The 15,627-nt window shown below is 40.1% G+C and overlaps 1 protein-coding gene across 6 annotated transcripts in view; it reads right to left on the bottom strand.

The window, feature by feature from the left end:
* The window catches only part of smap1 (small ArfGAP 1), a 107,861-nt gene extending 94,277 nt beyond the window's left edge, over positions 1 to 13,584 (bottom strand). For 5 of the 6 annotated variants that reach the window (XM_084375331.1, XM_084375332.1, XM_084375328.1 and 2 more), the window contains exon 1: positions 13,275 to 13,584. In XM_084375331.1, the coding sequence (XP_084231457.1) occupies positions 13,275 to 13,392 (118 nt within the window). In that variant the 5' untranslated portion in view covers positions 13,393 to 13,584. The remainder of the gene's footprint in view (positions 1 to 13,274) is intronic. The other variant, XM_084375330.1, reaches the window with a different exon arrangement.
* Between the last annotated feature and the right edge of the window lie 2,043 nt (positions 13,585 to 15,627).

Here is a 15,627-nt window from a genome sequence, read left to right on the forward strand (position 1 = left end):
TTCTTTCCTAGTGCAGTAAAGATTTTAATGGTGCAGTTGTATCTTTGCTTGCCAGACAGAGGCCACTGCAAAAATAACCAACATGAGGGTTACATAAAAGCCCTGGCAGAGAACTAGAGCAGGGCCATGAGCTTGCTGCACAGAACCAGAAGATGTGAAGGACCTCCAGGCTGAACCAGACAAGACTTTGATTCCTGTTGACACACAATCCTGCAATGCCTGTTGAGAGGAGGGATGGAAATTTGGAATTCTCCCACAAGCAACTCGCCTATAAGGGTCAGTTGGGTCGGAAGTTTTGAAGTCCTGCTGAATTTGCTGATATTTGGAAAAATACATTCAGTATCTTAAAAAAAATCTAACCTTTGCCTTGTTAACAAAATACACTAAATAACCTAAAAACTGACCACTGGCCATCTGATTTTACATGTTCTCTAATCATACTTTCTCCTGGGACATACGGCTTTAAAGGGCCATCATACAGTCAGATCAGAAGTACTTGTTGGATGGTTAAATAATTTGGAAATCCCCTCCCCCCATACCTTTATAAGGTCAAATTAGGCAGTGTCCAGCTATTTAACTATAAAGCAAGGAATCTCTGTCTGTCTGTGGTTTGCATATCTTGAGAACGATTTATCCGATCTACTTCAAACTTGGCAGGTTTGTTGCTGAGGAAACGCTTATGTTGAGTAGTGGTCAGTGTATAGAGCAGAAGCACATGTGTGTCCCATGTGCGCTTTCTGCATGCAAGTCTACAGCTGTCCATCCCCATCCTAGAGTATGATTAAGGCTTAGCTAATCCTGCTTTAGCACCCTGTTCACACCATAACTGGCCAACTGTACAAAGGTCACAAAGTAGTCAGGGAATCAACTTTTGTCTCTAGCGCTCTCTTTTCATTCTTGGCACTATTATATCTGTCACTTTTAATGTAAACAACCAAGTGCAACGCAATGAATGTTACTAATGAGAGACTTCTGAAAATGTGCACCGCTATAGATGATATCACATGTCCCTCTCTCTCTACAATGGCTGGCTTTTCGCTCTGCCTTTTAGTGTGGTGGCTGAGATCAGGTATAAACATACTTGATTTCTGAAGTAGCGAGACAACACGTACAAGCCGCTTCCTTTCTAGTATAACTCAGTCTTTAGGCGTGATACCAGGTATGCAGAAATCAAGTGCAGATTTAAGATACCCATTTTAAGGCTAGTGCGCTAAAAACATCAAGAAGTCAGTTTTCAACCAATCATGCAGCTAACAATATCTAGCTAGCTCCAGCTGATAAAATCGACCGGGGACATTTTCATTTCAGCAGATAAAATTGACAGTCGCTGGCAAAAAATGAGAGCCCTGCTTTTGTCTCCTTCTATCTGAAATCAAGGATCCCTTGTTTAAGAAATAAAGAATTTTGCAAAACTTTTAGCGCTGTAAACTGCATATGTGCAGTGCACATTAGAAAGCTTAAGAGGCATATCAAACTGTTACAAAAGAGAGTGGGATTTAAATGATCAAATGTACCATCTCCAACCATAAACACGACTGCCCAATACCAAAGTCACTGGACATCACTAGATGACATCATTGGCTTATTTGTAGATCTATGACGTCATCACATATTTGCATGTCATATATGAAGCTGTGCCAACTCCAAAATTGAAAAGGGGGTTTCAGAAGCTGTAAGACAATATGACATGCACTTTGTTAGAAGCAAACTAATGCCATTAAACTCACTGAAACCAAGACTGTTAACACACTCATGCATACATTTGAAAACTCTATAAAGGATCTTGTTTGAGCAAAGTAGTTGAGATGAAGTAAGGCTGAAAGCCTCTAGAAATCTGTGATCCAAATTCAATATCAGCCATATATAAAGTGGCACAAAACATCCCTTGCTTTGCCAAACCTCCATGGAGATGAAAAGGAGATGGCACGGAAATGACAGTCAAATCATTTTAATGGACGAATGGCTGCAGTCCCTCAACGCCATCGCTGGCTCTAACCCTCTCCAGAGCATGAAACTTACTATCTGTCAATTTGACGATTGAAAGCGACTTTGAACGCAGCGAGTGCAAAAGGATCAACTTTTATGGATCCAGGCTACGCAGTGGTGCTGCAGTGGGGACGGTTAGATGGCAGCGGGAATGCACGCAGTCTAGTGGGCATGCCGGTCTCGGGTAAGAGCATCAGTGTGTTAATGCAGTGGCACTAATGCGCTAGACGGCCTAAAGGAGCATTAAGGCAGGGATGACTGAGTGTTAAGCCTAAATCAAGCAGCTCATCCATTGTAAGCTGGACTCTATCTGTATGGATTGGACCTCACTTTGGTCTGCTCTTAGATAACCTCTTTCAAAACAAATGCATGGCAGTCCTCGCTGATTTCTCATCTACATGCAGTGACATATCGCACGTGTGTGCATGCAGTGGCTGGAAATCAATTTTTGGTGCAGATCATCCAGATCATACTGAAATAATCATAACAGCAGATTTTCATAATGGAGTCTCATTCTGGCTTCTGAGTATTTCTATTACTGCGAGAAAATCAAAGGAGCAGTTCAGCACAATTTGGCTGTATTGTGAATTGTGAATGGCTCACAAAAAGTACTCTATCGCAGAGAGACATGTGCTTTAATGTGTGTCTTTCATGCTAAACTGCGCTGTACTCTTTCAACCATCCAATCACATTTCTCTCTGGGATGAGGGGCAGCCAGCACTGATGCACTTTGATGCTCTGACTGGTGAGGGCCAGTGTCTGTAGATGATGACAAGCAATCACTCTGACTCACTTGGTGTAATCTGATTACTCCCCCTTTTGCAGCAACCAGACTTCATACAGTGTAAATGGAGGTTCAAGTTTCCTTTATTCCTTTAGTATTATGTGCATGGAAACTCTGTTACTCAGCCACAGTTCAACCATTAGCTAACAAGACTTTGACGCTCCAATTTCACTTCTTTTTTTTTTTTTTAAGTTGAGGCTGGTACAAATACACCATAGCATATTTTTTTTTAAGAGCTCAGCGGGTCAATTTAACTGAAGGCCAATGTGTCAGCTGAAAAATGTATCCGTTGGTATCAGCACTTGGGTTGCAAATAATTATTTTCATCCTCAATTAATCTGCCAATTATGTTTTAGAGTAACTGAGTTGTTTGATCTGTAAAATGTCAGAAAATGATGAAAAATGTTGATTAGTGTTTCCCAAAGCCTCATAATACGTTTACAAGTCTTGTTTTGTCCACAAACCAAGCAAATTCAGTTTACTCTCACAGAGGAGTAAAAAACAGAGGATATTCACATTTAAGAAGCTGGAGTGAGAGAATATTGACTTTCTTTTTAAATGATTCAATCCGATTGATCAATTATCAAAATAGTTGGTGATTAATTAGTTTGTTTGTTAGTTTGTCAGCTGGAGTACACAAAAACCACAAAAAAGCTCATGAAGTGACAGCCCGTCCAACAGATAACCAGCCTATTTGCTCTTTCTATCCCACTCCGGCTGCGAAGAGCGACTCTGGACAAGGAGTACAACCCAAAAGGAGCAGCAGCCGGCAGGCCAGGTTGGTGTGTTTCACTTAGAAAACTACGGGTAACAATCCACTGTATTCACAAAAATACAATGCCACCAAGCAGACCAATCACAGTCGTGCAGCGACGTGCAGTTACATTCCTGGGGAGGTGAACGTCGAGCTACAGTGTAGCAGAAGCATAAACCAAGTGGTAGCAGGGGGTCTAAACTGGGGATAACTTGGGTGAGCAACACAAGTATCACCCAGTTATCTATGCTTGCATAACACGCACTTTGGTGTAATGTTAAAGTTTTGTGGCAGATGCAGTATAGCCTTGGCTGTGGAGGGTAACAGCCACTGTGATTTACGAGTGCTGACCTACTGCACTGGTCTGTATCTATTAACCTACTGACTGCTGCATGGTCTGTTTGCATGCTGTCCGACTGTAAATCAGCCGCTGTTAACCTAATGTTAAACAACAACCACTGTTTGCGGCATCCACCCGAAATGAGTGGCTTACGATCTTTTCCCAAACTTAAGATGACCTTCAGTGAGTCTTCAAATTAATGCATAAATGCAACGGATGCATATGATTACAATGAACTGAATATTCAATAGATAAGCAATCACGTTGGTTCTGAAGCATTAGTATCTGTTCATCTGTGTCTCATGTGGATAATTCAGATTCAATAACAGTTTTATTATGCTATTCATCTTTACACTTGCTCTGCATTGAAGTTTGGACAAAAATAGACGGCTGAATTGAGATCTCTCAGTAGACATGAGCCCTGCAGTCCAAACACACACACAGAGAGAATAGAAACACACCAATGCTACTTTATAGACTGCTGACCTGATTAGACACAAATGAGTTCTTCTCATTCTCTCTCTCTCTCACACACACAAACACACACACACACACTGCCAAGCACTTTAGTGCAGGTAAATTAGAGCATATCCTGCGCACACGAGTATTTTCAAATGAACGTGACATCACAGACACACACAAGTTAATAAATAAGCACACAAACACAAATACACATTGTTACCTTCACGCATACAAACAGAAACACAGCGAGACAAACAAACAGAGTCATCCCAGCTAAGAGACACACAGACAGACACACACACCCTGGAGCCTCAATGAGTGACAGCGAAGGGGGGAGGGGGTCCAGCCGAGCATGAAATTAAAGCCCCAATTGTCAACCTGAGGACAGGACTACGACTGACGGGTCTGTGTGTGTGCGTACACATGTGGGTCGGCCACCACAGATAGCAGGTGTTATGTTCTTCCATAGAGATCAATCTGTGATTCGGCATGGGACGATATGAAAATTTCATGATCATCCAGACCAACATAATTGCGATACACGATATCATCCTGATAATCATCAAAATATCTGTAAAAATTAAAAATAAAATCTGAAATTGCTCTCAAACATACTGGAATCATTTTAACCTTACCCTTTGATAGGAAACAAATTGTTTAATTGCATCACAGATAGGACACATATCATTTAATGTTGGTAAAATCATCTCCCAGTTGTGTACATGCTGATGGCTGTTCAGACATTGTGTGAAAATGCTCCGTGGCAGCAAATCAGGAAGAAAATGAAAAATCTGATTCCACTGATTTAATTCCTGCAAGCCTATTTGATCAATATTTGTCAGCGAGAACAAAAGTCTGCGACAAAACTCTTATTTCTTCAGGGACAGAGTAAAGATACAAAGTTGAAAGCTTTAAGGCTTTAAGAATCAGACTTTGTCTGACTTGACTCATACAAATCCTGCAGGACCAATAATACTGTGACCTATCTGCTCTGAACCAGAAATCTATTCTCTCCACTGCTACAGCAACCTTTCTCCCTTTTCATTTGGATCATCTTTTGTCCTCATTTTTAGCCTAATTGCTCTCTAGCTTTTATATCCTTTTTTTATTTCGTTTTAATGTCTTCTTGTAAAACACCTTCAAAACTCAGCATTACCAGAGCTCTCTCTATGTTATTAATTACTTCTTTTAATTATGTGTGGCTGTAGGAAAGCAATTTACTTCTTCTACTTTTTACCTCCAGGACAAAAGAACCAATAGCTAACATTACTGCGTACAGTAGAGGCTGAATGCTGCCACAGGCAAGAAAATAAGCCATCGCTGCAATGCTGAAATTCAGTGGTATTCTCCTTTAAAGAGGGTTAACAGCCTCCATTTCCTAATTAATAAAATGTCCTCTTAGCGAGTCATCGGAAGGCCGCCAAATTGTTCAGCCCAGGCTGGAGGAGCGAGGAGAATGAGAGAGTGAGGAGCAGGATGCTGAGGGGGAAATAAAGCAGCGCTGTGCTGCTCCCTGCTGGTCCATTACTGTGAGTCAGTGTCAGCAGTAATGAGGGAGGAGTGGACAGACTGCTTCTATGAGAAGGAATGTTTTCCCCTCCATGCAGCAGTTCCCTCTTTATTATTACAAGAGGAAAGCCTAATAAAAACTCGTCATCTGCTCATATTGTCTGCTCTTAAACGAATGCAGAGGCGTTATGGTGCAGACAGTCTATAAATCATGGCAGATGGATACTACATAAAACCATTATCAGAGGTAATAAAGACTGAATCAGCCAGAGGGATATACACAGGGAGGGAAACCAGAGAATTGAAATAACAACTTTAAGTCTGCAATCTGGCATGTGGCTTGCTTCATTGTGTTTCCTATAGGAAAGAGATTCATTATACCGGCGCATCGGCAAGCCTGCCAGCCACAAGATTTAGGATCTTTTAAATTCAGCCAACAGACAGCGAAGATAATGGGCGAAGGGATAAAGTGAAGATAGGATTCCATCTGCTGGTGATAGAGGGCAGTGTAGTGGGTGTGTTAACATTCAAAAGCAGTGTTGTTGAACTATTTTTAGAATTGATTTATTGTCCACCATTGCTGATATAAACAACAAAAATGTTTTAAACATTCTTAAGCCAATACAAAATCAACACCACCAGAAACGACACACTCCAAAATGATCATACAGTTGAATCAACACCTCTCTAAAACTGTTTAAGCATAAACTGAACCTTATCACCTTCTTAAGGGGAGTTTTTATCGCATGAGACTGGTTTATTTTGGCAAAGTGTACCCAACAAACTGGAAACTAATGTCGAGCTAAACAGCATTGAAGAAACCCAAAATACCCGTCACTGTTTGTTTTATCTCATCAATACTGCGAAAATCTGTTCAGCCTGAACAGCTTGGTCATTTAGAGGAAAGTTAGGAGCCTTTAGCACCAGATGACAGAGGTGTACAGGGCAATTTCCTCTTCTCATTGTGCCAAATCAGCCATCTTTTTCTCAACAAACCAGCCTCACATTAAGAGTCAAATATAATGACTCCAATGTTATTAGTCTGGTGTCATTCAAAAGATTTCTACACCAATTATTGTGTAAAAAAAATGTATTGTAAAAACATTAAAATATATAAAAATGTAAAAATATATTGTGATTATTTTTATTTTGATATGATTCACAAATGATCATTTTGTTGAGATCTGTCCCAAACAAATATGTGGGCCATAATGCAATTTTAACTATATTTAGATTGACGGTGCAGCCATAATATGATGGGATGCAAAGCAAAGTATCGTAGGACTTGTCAACAAAACAATAACTCTTTTTGTTTTTTGTTTTTTAAATAAATGCCTGGTAACACCATATAATAACCATCACTAATAAATAGTTGACTCTGTGGAACTTCTGTGTTGTGCTTGAAGCCGGTCGCTAGTTCATGTTAGCAGACTCCATTTCTAAACTCCTGTTGCTCTCTGTTAGCAGAGCAGAGAGGCACTGAGACGAGGCACCTGCATAAAGTCACAAAATCCGACCTGAGTCCTTCACAAAGAAATCCACAGTCCAGCAGCATTAAACAACTTAAACAAATCATATAGGCTTGTACAGGCAACTGAGAGAGACGGGGAAGCCAATTACTAAAAATTGTTAAACAGAGCGCCTTTAAATCTAATAGTCATGTGAAATAACTCTTAATAAACGCTTATAGTTAACTAAACTTTTGTTAACGATGGTTATTATAAAGTGTTACCGATAACTTCACTTAAAAACTGATGGAAACACATTACAATGCTACAACATATTATCATGTATGACGTTTTAAAGTGGCTTTAGATTAATCAGTTCTGAATCTGCATCCAGAGAGAGATGTCAGACCATTATCACTTATATTGTTGCAGTATAATGGCCATTAGGTGTTGAGTGAGAACACTGAAGTATATGTCTTTGTTCACCAGTTTGATTTATGGCCAACATTAGCTGACACTCAAACAATAACAACACATCAGTTCTTGGAAGTCTTCTGACGGAAAGCTGCCCTTGAATCTATTAATGCTTCAACATAGAAATAAAGCTTGCATTCTATCTCACACATTTGTAATATTTGCACTAAACTTGCTTGACAGTCAGAAACAAACACAACATATGTGACATTAAGCCAAACCAGCCACTACACCCTTTATATGCAGGCAGCTGCGGCTTCTAACTGATGACTGTCTCCTCCTGTGGACACCGCAAGGCTAACCTGTCCTTCACACCTTTAAAATGTATATAATTCCAGGTGTGTGTGTGTGTGTGTGTGTGTGTGTGTGTGTGTGTGTGTGTGTGTAAGCCTCTGGGTCCAAATTAGTGCGAGTGTGTGTGGGCCGGTGCCAGTATTTTATGTGTGACAGCAGAGAGGTACCAAGGACAGGTCGTCAAAGCGCTGAGTGCCCTGCAGGCGTTTGCCAAGATCTGCTGTGCCAGCGCAGAGGAGAGCATGTGCCAACTCCGAGCACCCCCAGCCACAAATCATAACGCTGACACACTGCCAGCCACTCTGTGTGTGTGTGTGTGTGTGTGTGTGTGTGTGTGTGTGTGTGTGTGTGTGTGTGTGTGTGTGTGTGTGTTCGTGCTTGTGCATTTGAGTCACATTGGTGAAAGGATTGTGTTAAAAACAAAATTATAGTCTGGACTCTAAGTAGTGGATGGACTGAGAAGCCAAGGAGGACAGAAAAATGGGATTGCAATCAATAAGGGCTCCATATCTCTCGTTCTCTACCGCTCCCTCTCTCTCTCCGTCTCTCACACACACACACACAGAAGATGTAGGGCAGTGTGTGTACACAGGAGACAGGAGTGAGAGTGGAATTACAGCTGAGAGGCTAAGATGAGTCACCACACTGCAGTGGTCACAGCGGAGCTGCCACACCCAGACACACTGACTGCAGCAGGCAGTACGGAGGAGCGATCACGCCAAACCCTAAAACAAACTGATCAATCACAGCTGAGCTCTGTAATCTGAGTGTTCAATCAGCCACGCAGTGAATGCTTGTTTTAAAAATCGATAACAGCTAATGCACTGACTCCGCTGTGTATGGAGTGCACTGCGTCCACTGGAGGCGTCCATGTTCAAGCTCCAAGAGAGACAATTTAACAAGTTGACAAACTCAAGTTCAGTCCTGAAAGTCTTGTGTATTGTTTCAAGGAAACAATGGGAGATGTTTTCTGGGATACTGACATTAACAAATGACATAAAGATGGTAACCCACATCAGCTCTGACATTTTCAGCCAAAAGCCAAAAGACATAAATAATACAAACGTAATGCCTATTCAATATCACTGATGAATCTGCTGGTTATTTTTCACATGTTTTTAAATTCAAATTCAATCATCTGTCCTATAAAATGTTGGAAACTCAAACCATTTCTGAGCCCAGGGTGTCTTCAAACGTCTTGTTGTTTGGACCAACAGTCCAAAGATTTTCTACTAAATTTTACACGAGAGGAAAAAGAAAATCCTCCCAAAGGAGAATCTGGAATTATAATAATGCTAATGTTTTAAAAGATTATCAAAATAGTGTGTGTTGTGTGCTTTAAACTGCTATTACATTATACGTATACTACATAATCATATGTTTGGGAGATTACAGAGTACAAACTTAACTTGTTTCTGAAAAAAACAAAAACGTCGAGGTTGAAACTTTTCTCGTTTCTTAAACTACAAAAAATATACAAAATATCTATAGAATCTGTAGACACATTCAGTTCAGTAATGATATTTACTGAAGTTTATATTTACTTATATTTATATTTTTCTCCTCCATTCCACTTAAAGACTGTACATTTTGTAGTCTTAGGGGTATTTTACAAGAACAGCTCGACTTAATTCTGGTGGCTTTTTGCAGATAATGGTTCGGCTCATTCAAATAATATTCAACAGAAAATAAGTTCAACAAATAATTACCACCCTTCAGGGATTCAACAATAGTCCAAAAAAAGATAGAAATGTAATTTAATCGGCCACCGCTATCTGTGAATGTCGTCTTTTTTGCTGGTAGCTGTCAACAAGGCAAAGACACCAATGTTAAGCTCATATATCGGTGCTCCTCTAATTGCTACATGAGTTTACCTGATTGCTACGTAATAAGAGCTAATTAGGACGCATTAAATGAAAGGAGGAGTTCCCTGCTCCTGCTGGCTTTGTTTTTAAAGCCTTGTTCTTTTGTAGTCTTTCAAATAACAGCTACAAGATTGGGATTTCTTAATGATGCCAGACTTTTCACACTTTCTGATCCAAAATAACTTGCTTGCATCTTAAACTTGCTCAGCACAGGAAAAACATGTAAACTGATATCAATTTTAAATCTTATGAGGCTTTTTCACAAGACATCTAGTTGTCTGGATAAAAATAGCTGTGACATATTGAACATGAGTCATAGGGCATGGCTGAACACTGCTGCTTTATGACTAACATAAGTAAACACGCCTCAGGCTGCAGGGTGCAGGGTGCAGGGTGCAGTGTCACTGACTGATGCAGAAAACACAAATCTTTAGATCACGTTTTAATGCAGTAAAAAAGGGTTATTCACTTCATCAGCTGTTATAATCACTCATGGCGTGGATGAGAATCAGGAGTGACGGGACAGAATTAAAGTTAAACTGTTGGGAGAATATTTATTAGTGTTTAGGAGATGGATGCTTGAGTTCCATAAATCAACTTTAGACTTGTCTTGAGCTCAATCAGACCTTTTTTAAGACAGCTCTGGTTGTAATGTCGGATGCGTAACAGTTTGTTGATTCTCGTCAAACATTTATTTCTAAGAGTCTTACCTGGAAAGCAAACATCAGACTTGCCTGTTGTCAGACAGATCATGAGACATGCTAGCTGGGACTTTTTTTTTTTTTTAGCTAAAAATGACCAGGATTCAATATTTCCCACTCAGCTTTAATACTTGACAGGGATTTACAGGTACAATCCTCCACAATAGCTGCAAATCAACTCACATGAGAACCATACGTACACTACTAACACTATTGATTCCATGACTAGTGATGCACAATATATACTGAGCTGATAAATCCTTGGTCTGAGAATGGAAAATTGAAATGAAATATGAATAGTGAAATGTGAAACAGGCGTAGCACACTGTTGTAATGCATCAAACTGCTGTATCTGGGTAGAGCCACGCAGTGTAGAGAGAGCCAGCGATATACCATTTTGAAGGTTTACCGTGGTGTGAAAAAGTCTTGAATTCTACTTTATAACTGTTATTGAAAATATATATATTTCAAGTTTATATCAAGTTTCATGTCTGTCAGGACAAAATATTTTATTAAATTATAATTTAAACATGTTTTCATTAATTTAAGGGTCAATTTAACTGAAAGTTAATAATAATTGTGTAAGTAATCATCTTTACTCACTACATGTCAGTCTGTAACTCTCAGGTGTGCATAAACTACAGATTAGGATCTTCTTTTTTAAAACAGTAAATATATTATCGATGAAAATCCATATTGTACATCCCTAACCATGACACCTGAGTCACTCCATCTGCTGACAAAAGCCGTGAGATGTGGTTGAAAGCTTCAGAGCAAACAAATAAGCCGCACCTTGTTGTGTGTTTTTTTGTTTGTGTGTTGGTTTTGTCAAACTGTTGTTTCAGGTCAAGGTCAAGCATAAAAAGCTCAGCTGATATACGTGACACTAAGCCACTGAGAAAGACAGTCAGCTGAATGATCTGCAAAAAGCCACTAGTGGGATTTTTTTTCTTTAACGTTGACATTATTTCTGAAGACTTTATTTACAATAATACATGTAATGCATCTGTATGGCATGAAAGAAAAAACATTCCCCTGTGTGCCTGTAGGGAGCAACAACACCAGGCTGGAGTCATTAAATGCTTTGTAGATTAAGATCAAGATGTGAATTAAGAAGAAAAGATGCAGCATCAGCAGCAGGCAGTGCAGTATCATGATATAACCTGATTCACTGGCTGAGGGAGGTCTGCTACTACAGATTGCAATGGTCAGATGGCAGCATCGGCATGGTGATGACGCAAAAGGCATTTAATCTCAGTCATAGGTAGCCCCGATACGAGCCGTTCACAGTCCGCTCAAAACTCGGAATTTCATGCTTCCACACTTTTCGCCAAACGCAGACGTTTATGCAAAAGTCACGTTCCTGTGACAATTTTGCACACTCTGTTATGCAAAACATTATGAAATGATTATGTACTTTTTAAATTGATGCCGCTCACCACCGGGAATTATGTAGTGAAGGCACGCAAATTAAAAAAGTTCACGTCTTATTGGGATGCATTGCTGTTTGGTGCATTGGATGTATGCCGAAGTGAAGACTGGTTCTTAAATATTTAAGTAGTCTCTTTGATTTAAGTTTATCTTAGAGTCTGTGCGAGGGAACATAAAACTTTCAGATTTATGAATGGAGTTTCGGGGGTGGTTATGCTCTGCATGAGGACATCGCGAGTCAGAGGTAAGGTGTTGGCTGCAGCTGCAGCAGCCCGGCAGCATCTGATGCTGACGCGGGACATCCACAAAGGAAACGACACCTGTAATTTAATTTTCCCCACACGGGACACGCACGTTTTCCGCTCATTAATAAAACAGTCAAGGACATGACATCGATACCGTCGGGCAAAATCTGCGCCAAGTTACCCGCACACACACGCACACAATGCAAAACCGGAATTAATGGCCATCCCGATTTCAAAATAAAAGCGTCTAGCATGAATTTCGAAAACAAACTTTAAAAGCCAGCTGAGAAAAAAAGTACAATATCCATGCCTTTACAGATAGTGAGAAAAACCCTACAATATCATAATCTCAATGGAAATGCTGAGCCCAACATTCCTCATCATAGATTTTAGGTTTTATTAACAAACAGTATCTATAATGTGAGTCAAAGTGTTAACTAAGTCACAACCTAATTTCAGTTTCGATTCATTGTACTTTAAATCAATAACATACAATTATGGGTGATTTCTTGTGGTATTTACTGCCTCACATATCTTCATTTTTTATTATTATCATTATTTTTACTATTATTATTGTTATAACTTTAAAGAGAGCTTGATGAGGATTTTACTTTGAAAGTGACAACGGAAGTAGTACATCTTCTGCGGTTAGACAAATGTCGGCTAACGTTATATATTCTGGCTTTATTCTGACAGGACCAGCAATAACTGGGTTTACTTTGAGCAACACGAATATAAGTAATGACGATAATCATAATATTAATCGGAATGACACACGTACAGGCAGCTAACGTAGGCTAACAGGGAGGGTTGTAACTGAAGCACAGCCGCACACAAGTGACTCCCATCAGTCTAACGTTACACTGTGCTGCTAGCTTGATCGCACCCGTTAGCTGCCAACTTCCCACATCATTTCATCCCTTCACACACACACACACACACATCTCTGACATGCAGGTGAGATACAGATGAGGGGCTCACCTTTTGCCTCGCAGTCGGCACAGTACTTGTTTTCGTCTTCTCTCAGCAGTTTAGACAGGATGGCCTGATGCTGCTCGTTCAGTTTCTGGGCTTTTTCTCTCTCCGACCGCGTTGTCATCTCGCCAAAAGTTTGGGACGCAGTCGTGCTTGTGTTGAGCCGATAAAAAAAACCCACCGAGTGCTCAGCTTGTGTTAAACAGGGTGGGACATCCCCGTGTATCCGCACTGTACCGCCTGTATTCAGCTAGCTTGCAACCTGCTAACAAGGTAATATGGATCTAAGGCAGCATCATCCCTGCTGCCTTCAGTGACTGTCGGAATTTTTGGCTGCGGCACTTGATTCAGAATCAGCTCTACTGGCCCAGTATGTTAAGGCACATAAGGAATTTGACCCGGGTTGCCAGTTGCTCTAAATTTACTTACACACATATGTACAGTTAAGGCAAGGCAATGCCTATTTAAATTCTTGGCATAAAGATTACATTCAAAGACGTGAAAAATTGCATTTAAAATACATTAAAATCATGTAGGAAGACATCAAAAAACAAAAAATTAAAAGTTAATGTTAAGAAATAGGAAGGTAAGATAAAATAGTATAGGTTTAAAAGATTTAGCAGCTAAATACACACAGAGAAAACATTCTTCTAAAACAAGAACAGCAGACATAAACCGATAGCTAGTATGTTCAGGCATTCGGGTGAAAATAAAACACTATGAGCAGCTTCTGTATGATGTTTGCAATATCTTTGTGTCACTGGTCGGGTTGCCCACTCCTCCAAGTGCATAGAAATGAAATAAGGAGTGTTACTGGCAGAGGAGAGATAGGGGCCATGACAATGGTTGCAGTCTTAGTCAGTAAACTGTATTAAATGATTATGGATGAGGAAGTTGTGAAAGCAGGCAATATGATGTGGTTATTTGCAGTAGTAATTTGTATGCCCCTTTTTGTATTCAAGTTTTTTCCAAAAAGAAAGATCTGAGGTTCAGCAGAAGCCTACAGACATGAGCTGCCCTATGTCAGCAGAAGCCTACAGACATACTGAAAACGCATTGAATCCCATTTAAACTAATGGAGAATCCCAAAATTACACCAAAGGCCAGGCCATTTTTTTTATAGCAAGTCAGAGTTGAAGGCACATTTTAGTTTTAATTGGACTCACATTCATCCATTAGCAAGGCTCCTGCCTGGTTTTGCCCTCTGTGGTGCAGACCTCACAGAGTTATCTACCTGTGCGTCGTGTACTACAGATGTCACTGCAGCCCATTCATGCAGTTACACAACTAAAAGAGGGTGAGAAACTCTGACACCTGGTGGACAGATGACATCATTACAGGTTGTCTAATCACCTGCTCAGTGTGTGTTTGTGTCTTTAATGCAACCATGTACAAACAAACACACATGAGTTTCTTAAATTAGCATCACTTATTGTTATGTATCTATTGGCTGACTTGTTTGATTTGATATTATTGATATGTGATATATCAGCTATATGGAAATGTGCCGGTTTAACCAATTTAATAAAGGGTTGTGACACACTAGTGATCCCGGTGACCTATTTCAATTATTGATTCCTTTACCTAAGTATTTGAAAACCATAATTATAATCAATTATCACGGTACATTAAAAATAATGATATAATTGTCCACAGTTGCTGTCAAGAGAAGACCAGGACAGATATCACCAGCAAGCAACAACAGCGGAGAGACTGCTCCATGTCCAGCAGAACCTCCAGTGGTCAACTAAAGACAACAACGTACGTACACTCTGCTCACATTCAACTCAGAGATGAGATGAAAAAGTCTAATGTGCTTGTTTTTCTACAGGGCAGAAAGACAAAGAGGCAGAGGAGCAGGATTCTCACCAAAGGTCAGACAGTCTCTCAGTGGACCACAGCCAGTTTTCATGTGAAATGTGATGATTACTGCATGATATGTAACCACATAGGATTATATTTGCCAAGGTTAGATCACACAGTGTGAAATTATTCCCAAAGCTCAATTAAAGAGTAACTCGATACACCCTGAAAATCTTGTTTTTGCTTACCTTCATGTCAGCTTCTCACCCGGCTGCCACCAGTGATGCTGACTGTGGTCAGAAGTTAAACCGGTTTGAAACTTTTAATCACAGAGAGCAGCGGAGCACTGTCCATCAGTCAGGTGTCGAGTTACTCTTTATATAGTCGTGGAAAATCATTTGACAAATATTATTAAACATTAACCTTATTACATCGGAGTACACAGGGGAAACAAGGTCGCTTAGAGTTTTTGGCACTATTTGCCTTTATTGGATTGCAGCAGAGCAGAAACAAGACATCAGGGCAACAAAGGTCGAACCGTTGTGAGCATGCAGCA

The sequence above is a fragment of the Pagrus pagrus genome (assembly GCF_965226575.1).
Source record: "Pagrus pagrus genome assembly, chromosome: 15".
NCBI classification, from domain to species: Eukaryota; Metazoa; Chordata; class Actinopteri; order Spariformes; family Sparidae; genus Pagrus; species Pagrus pagrus.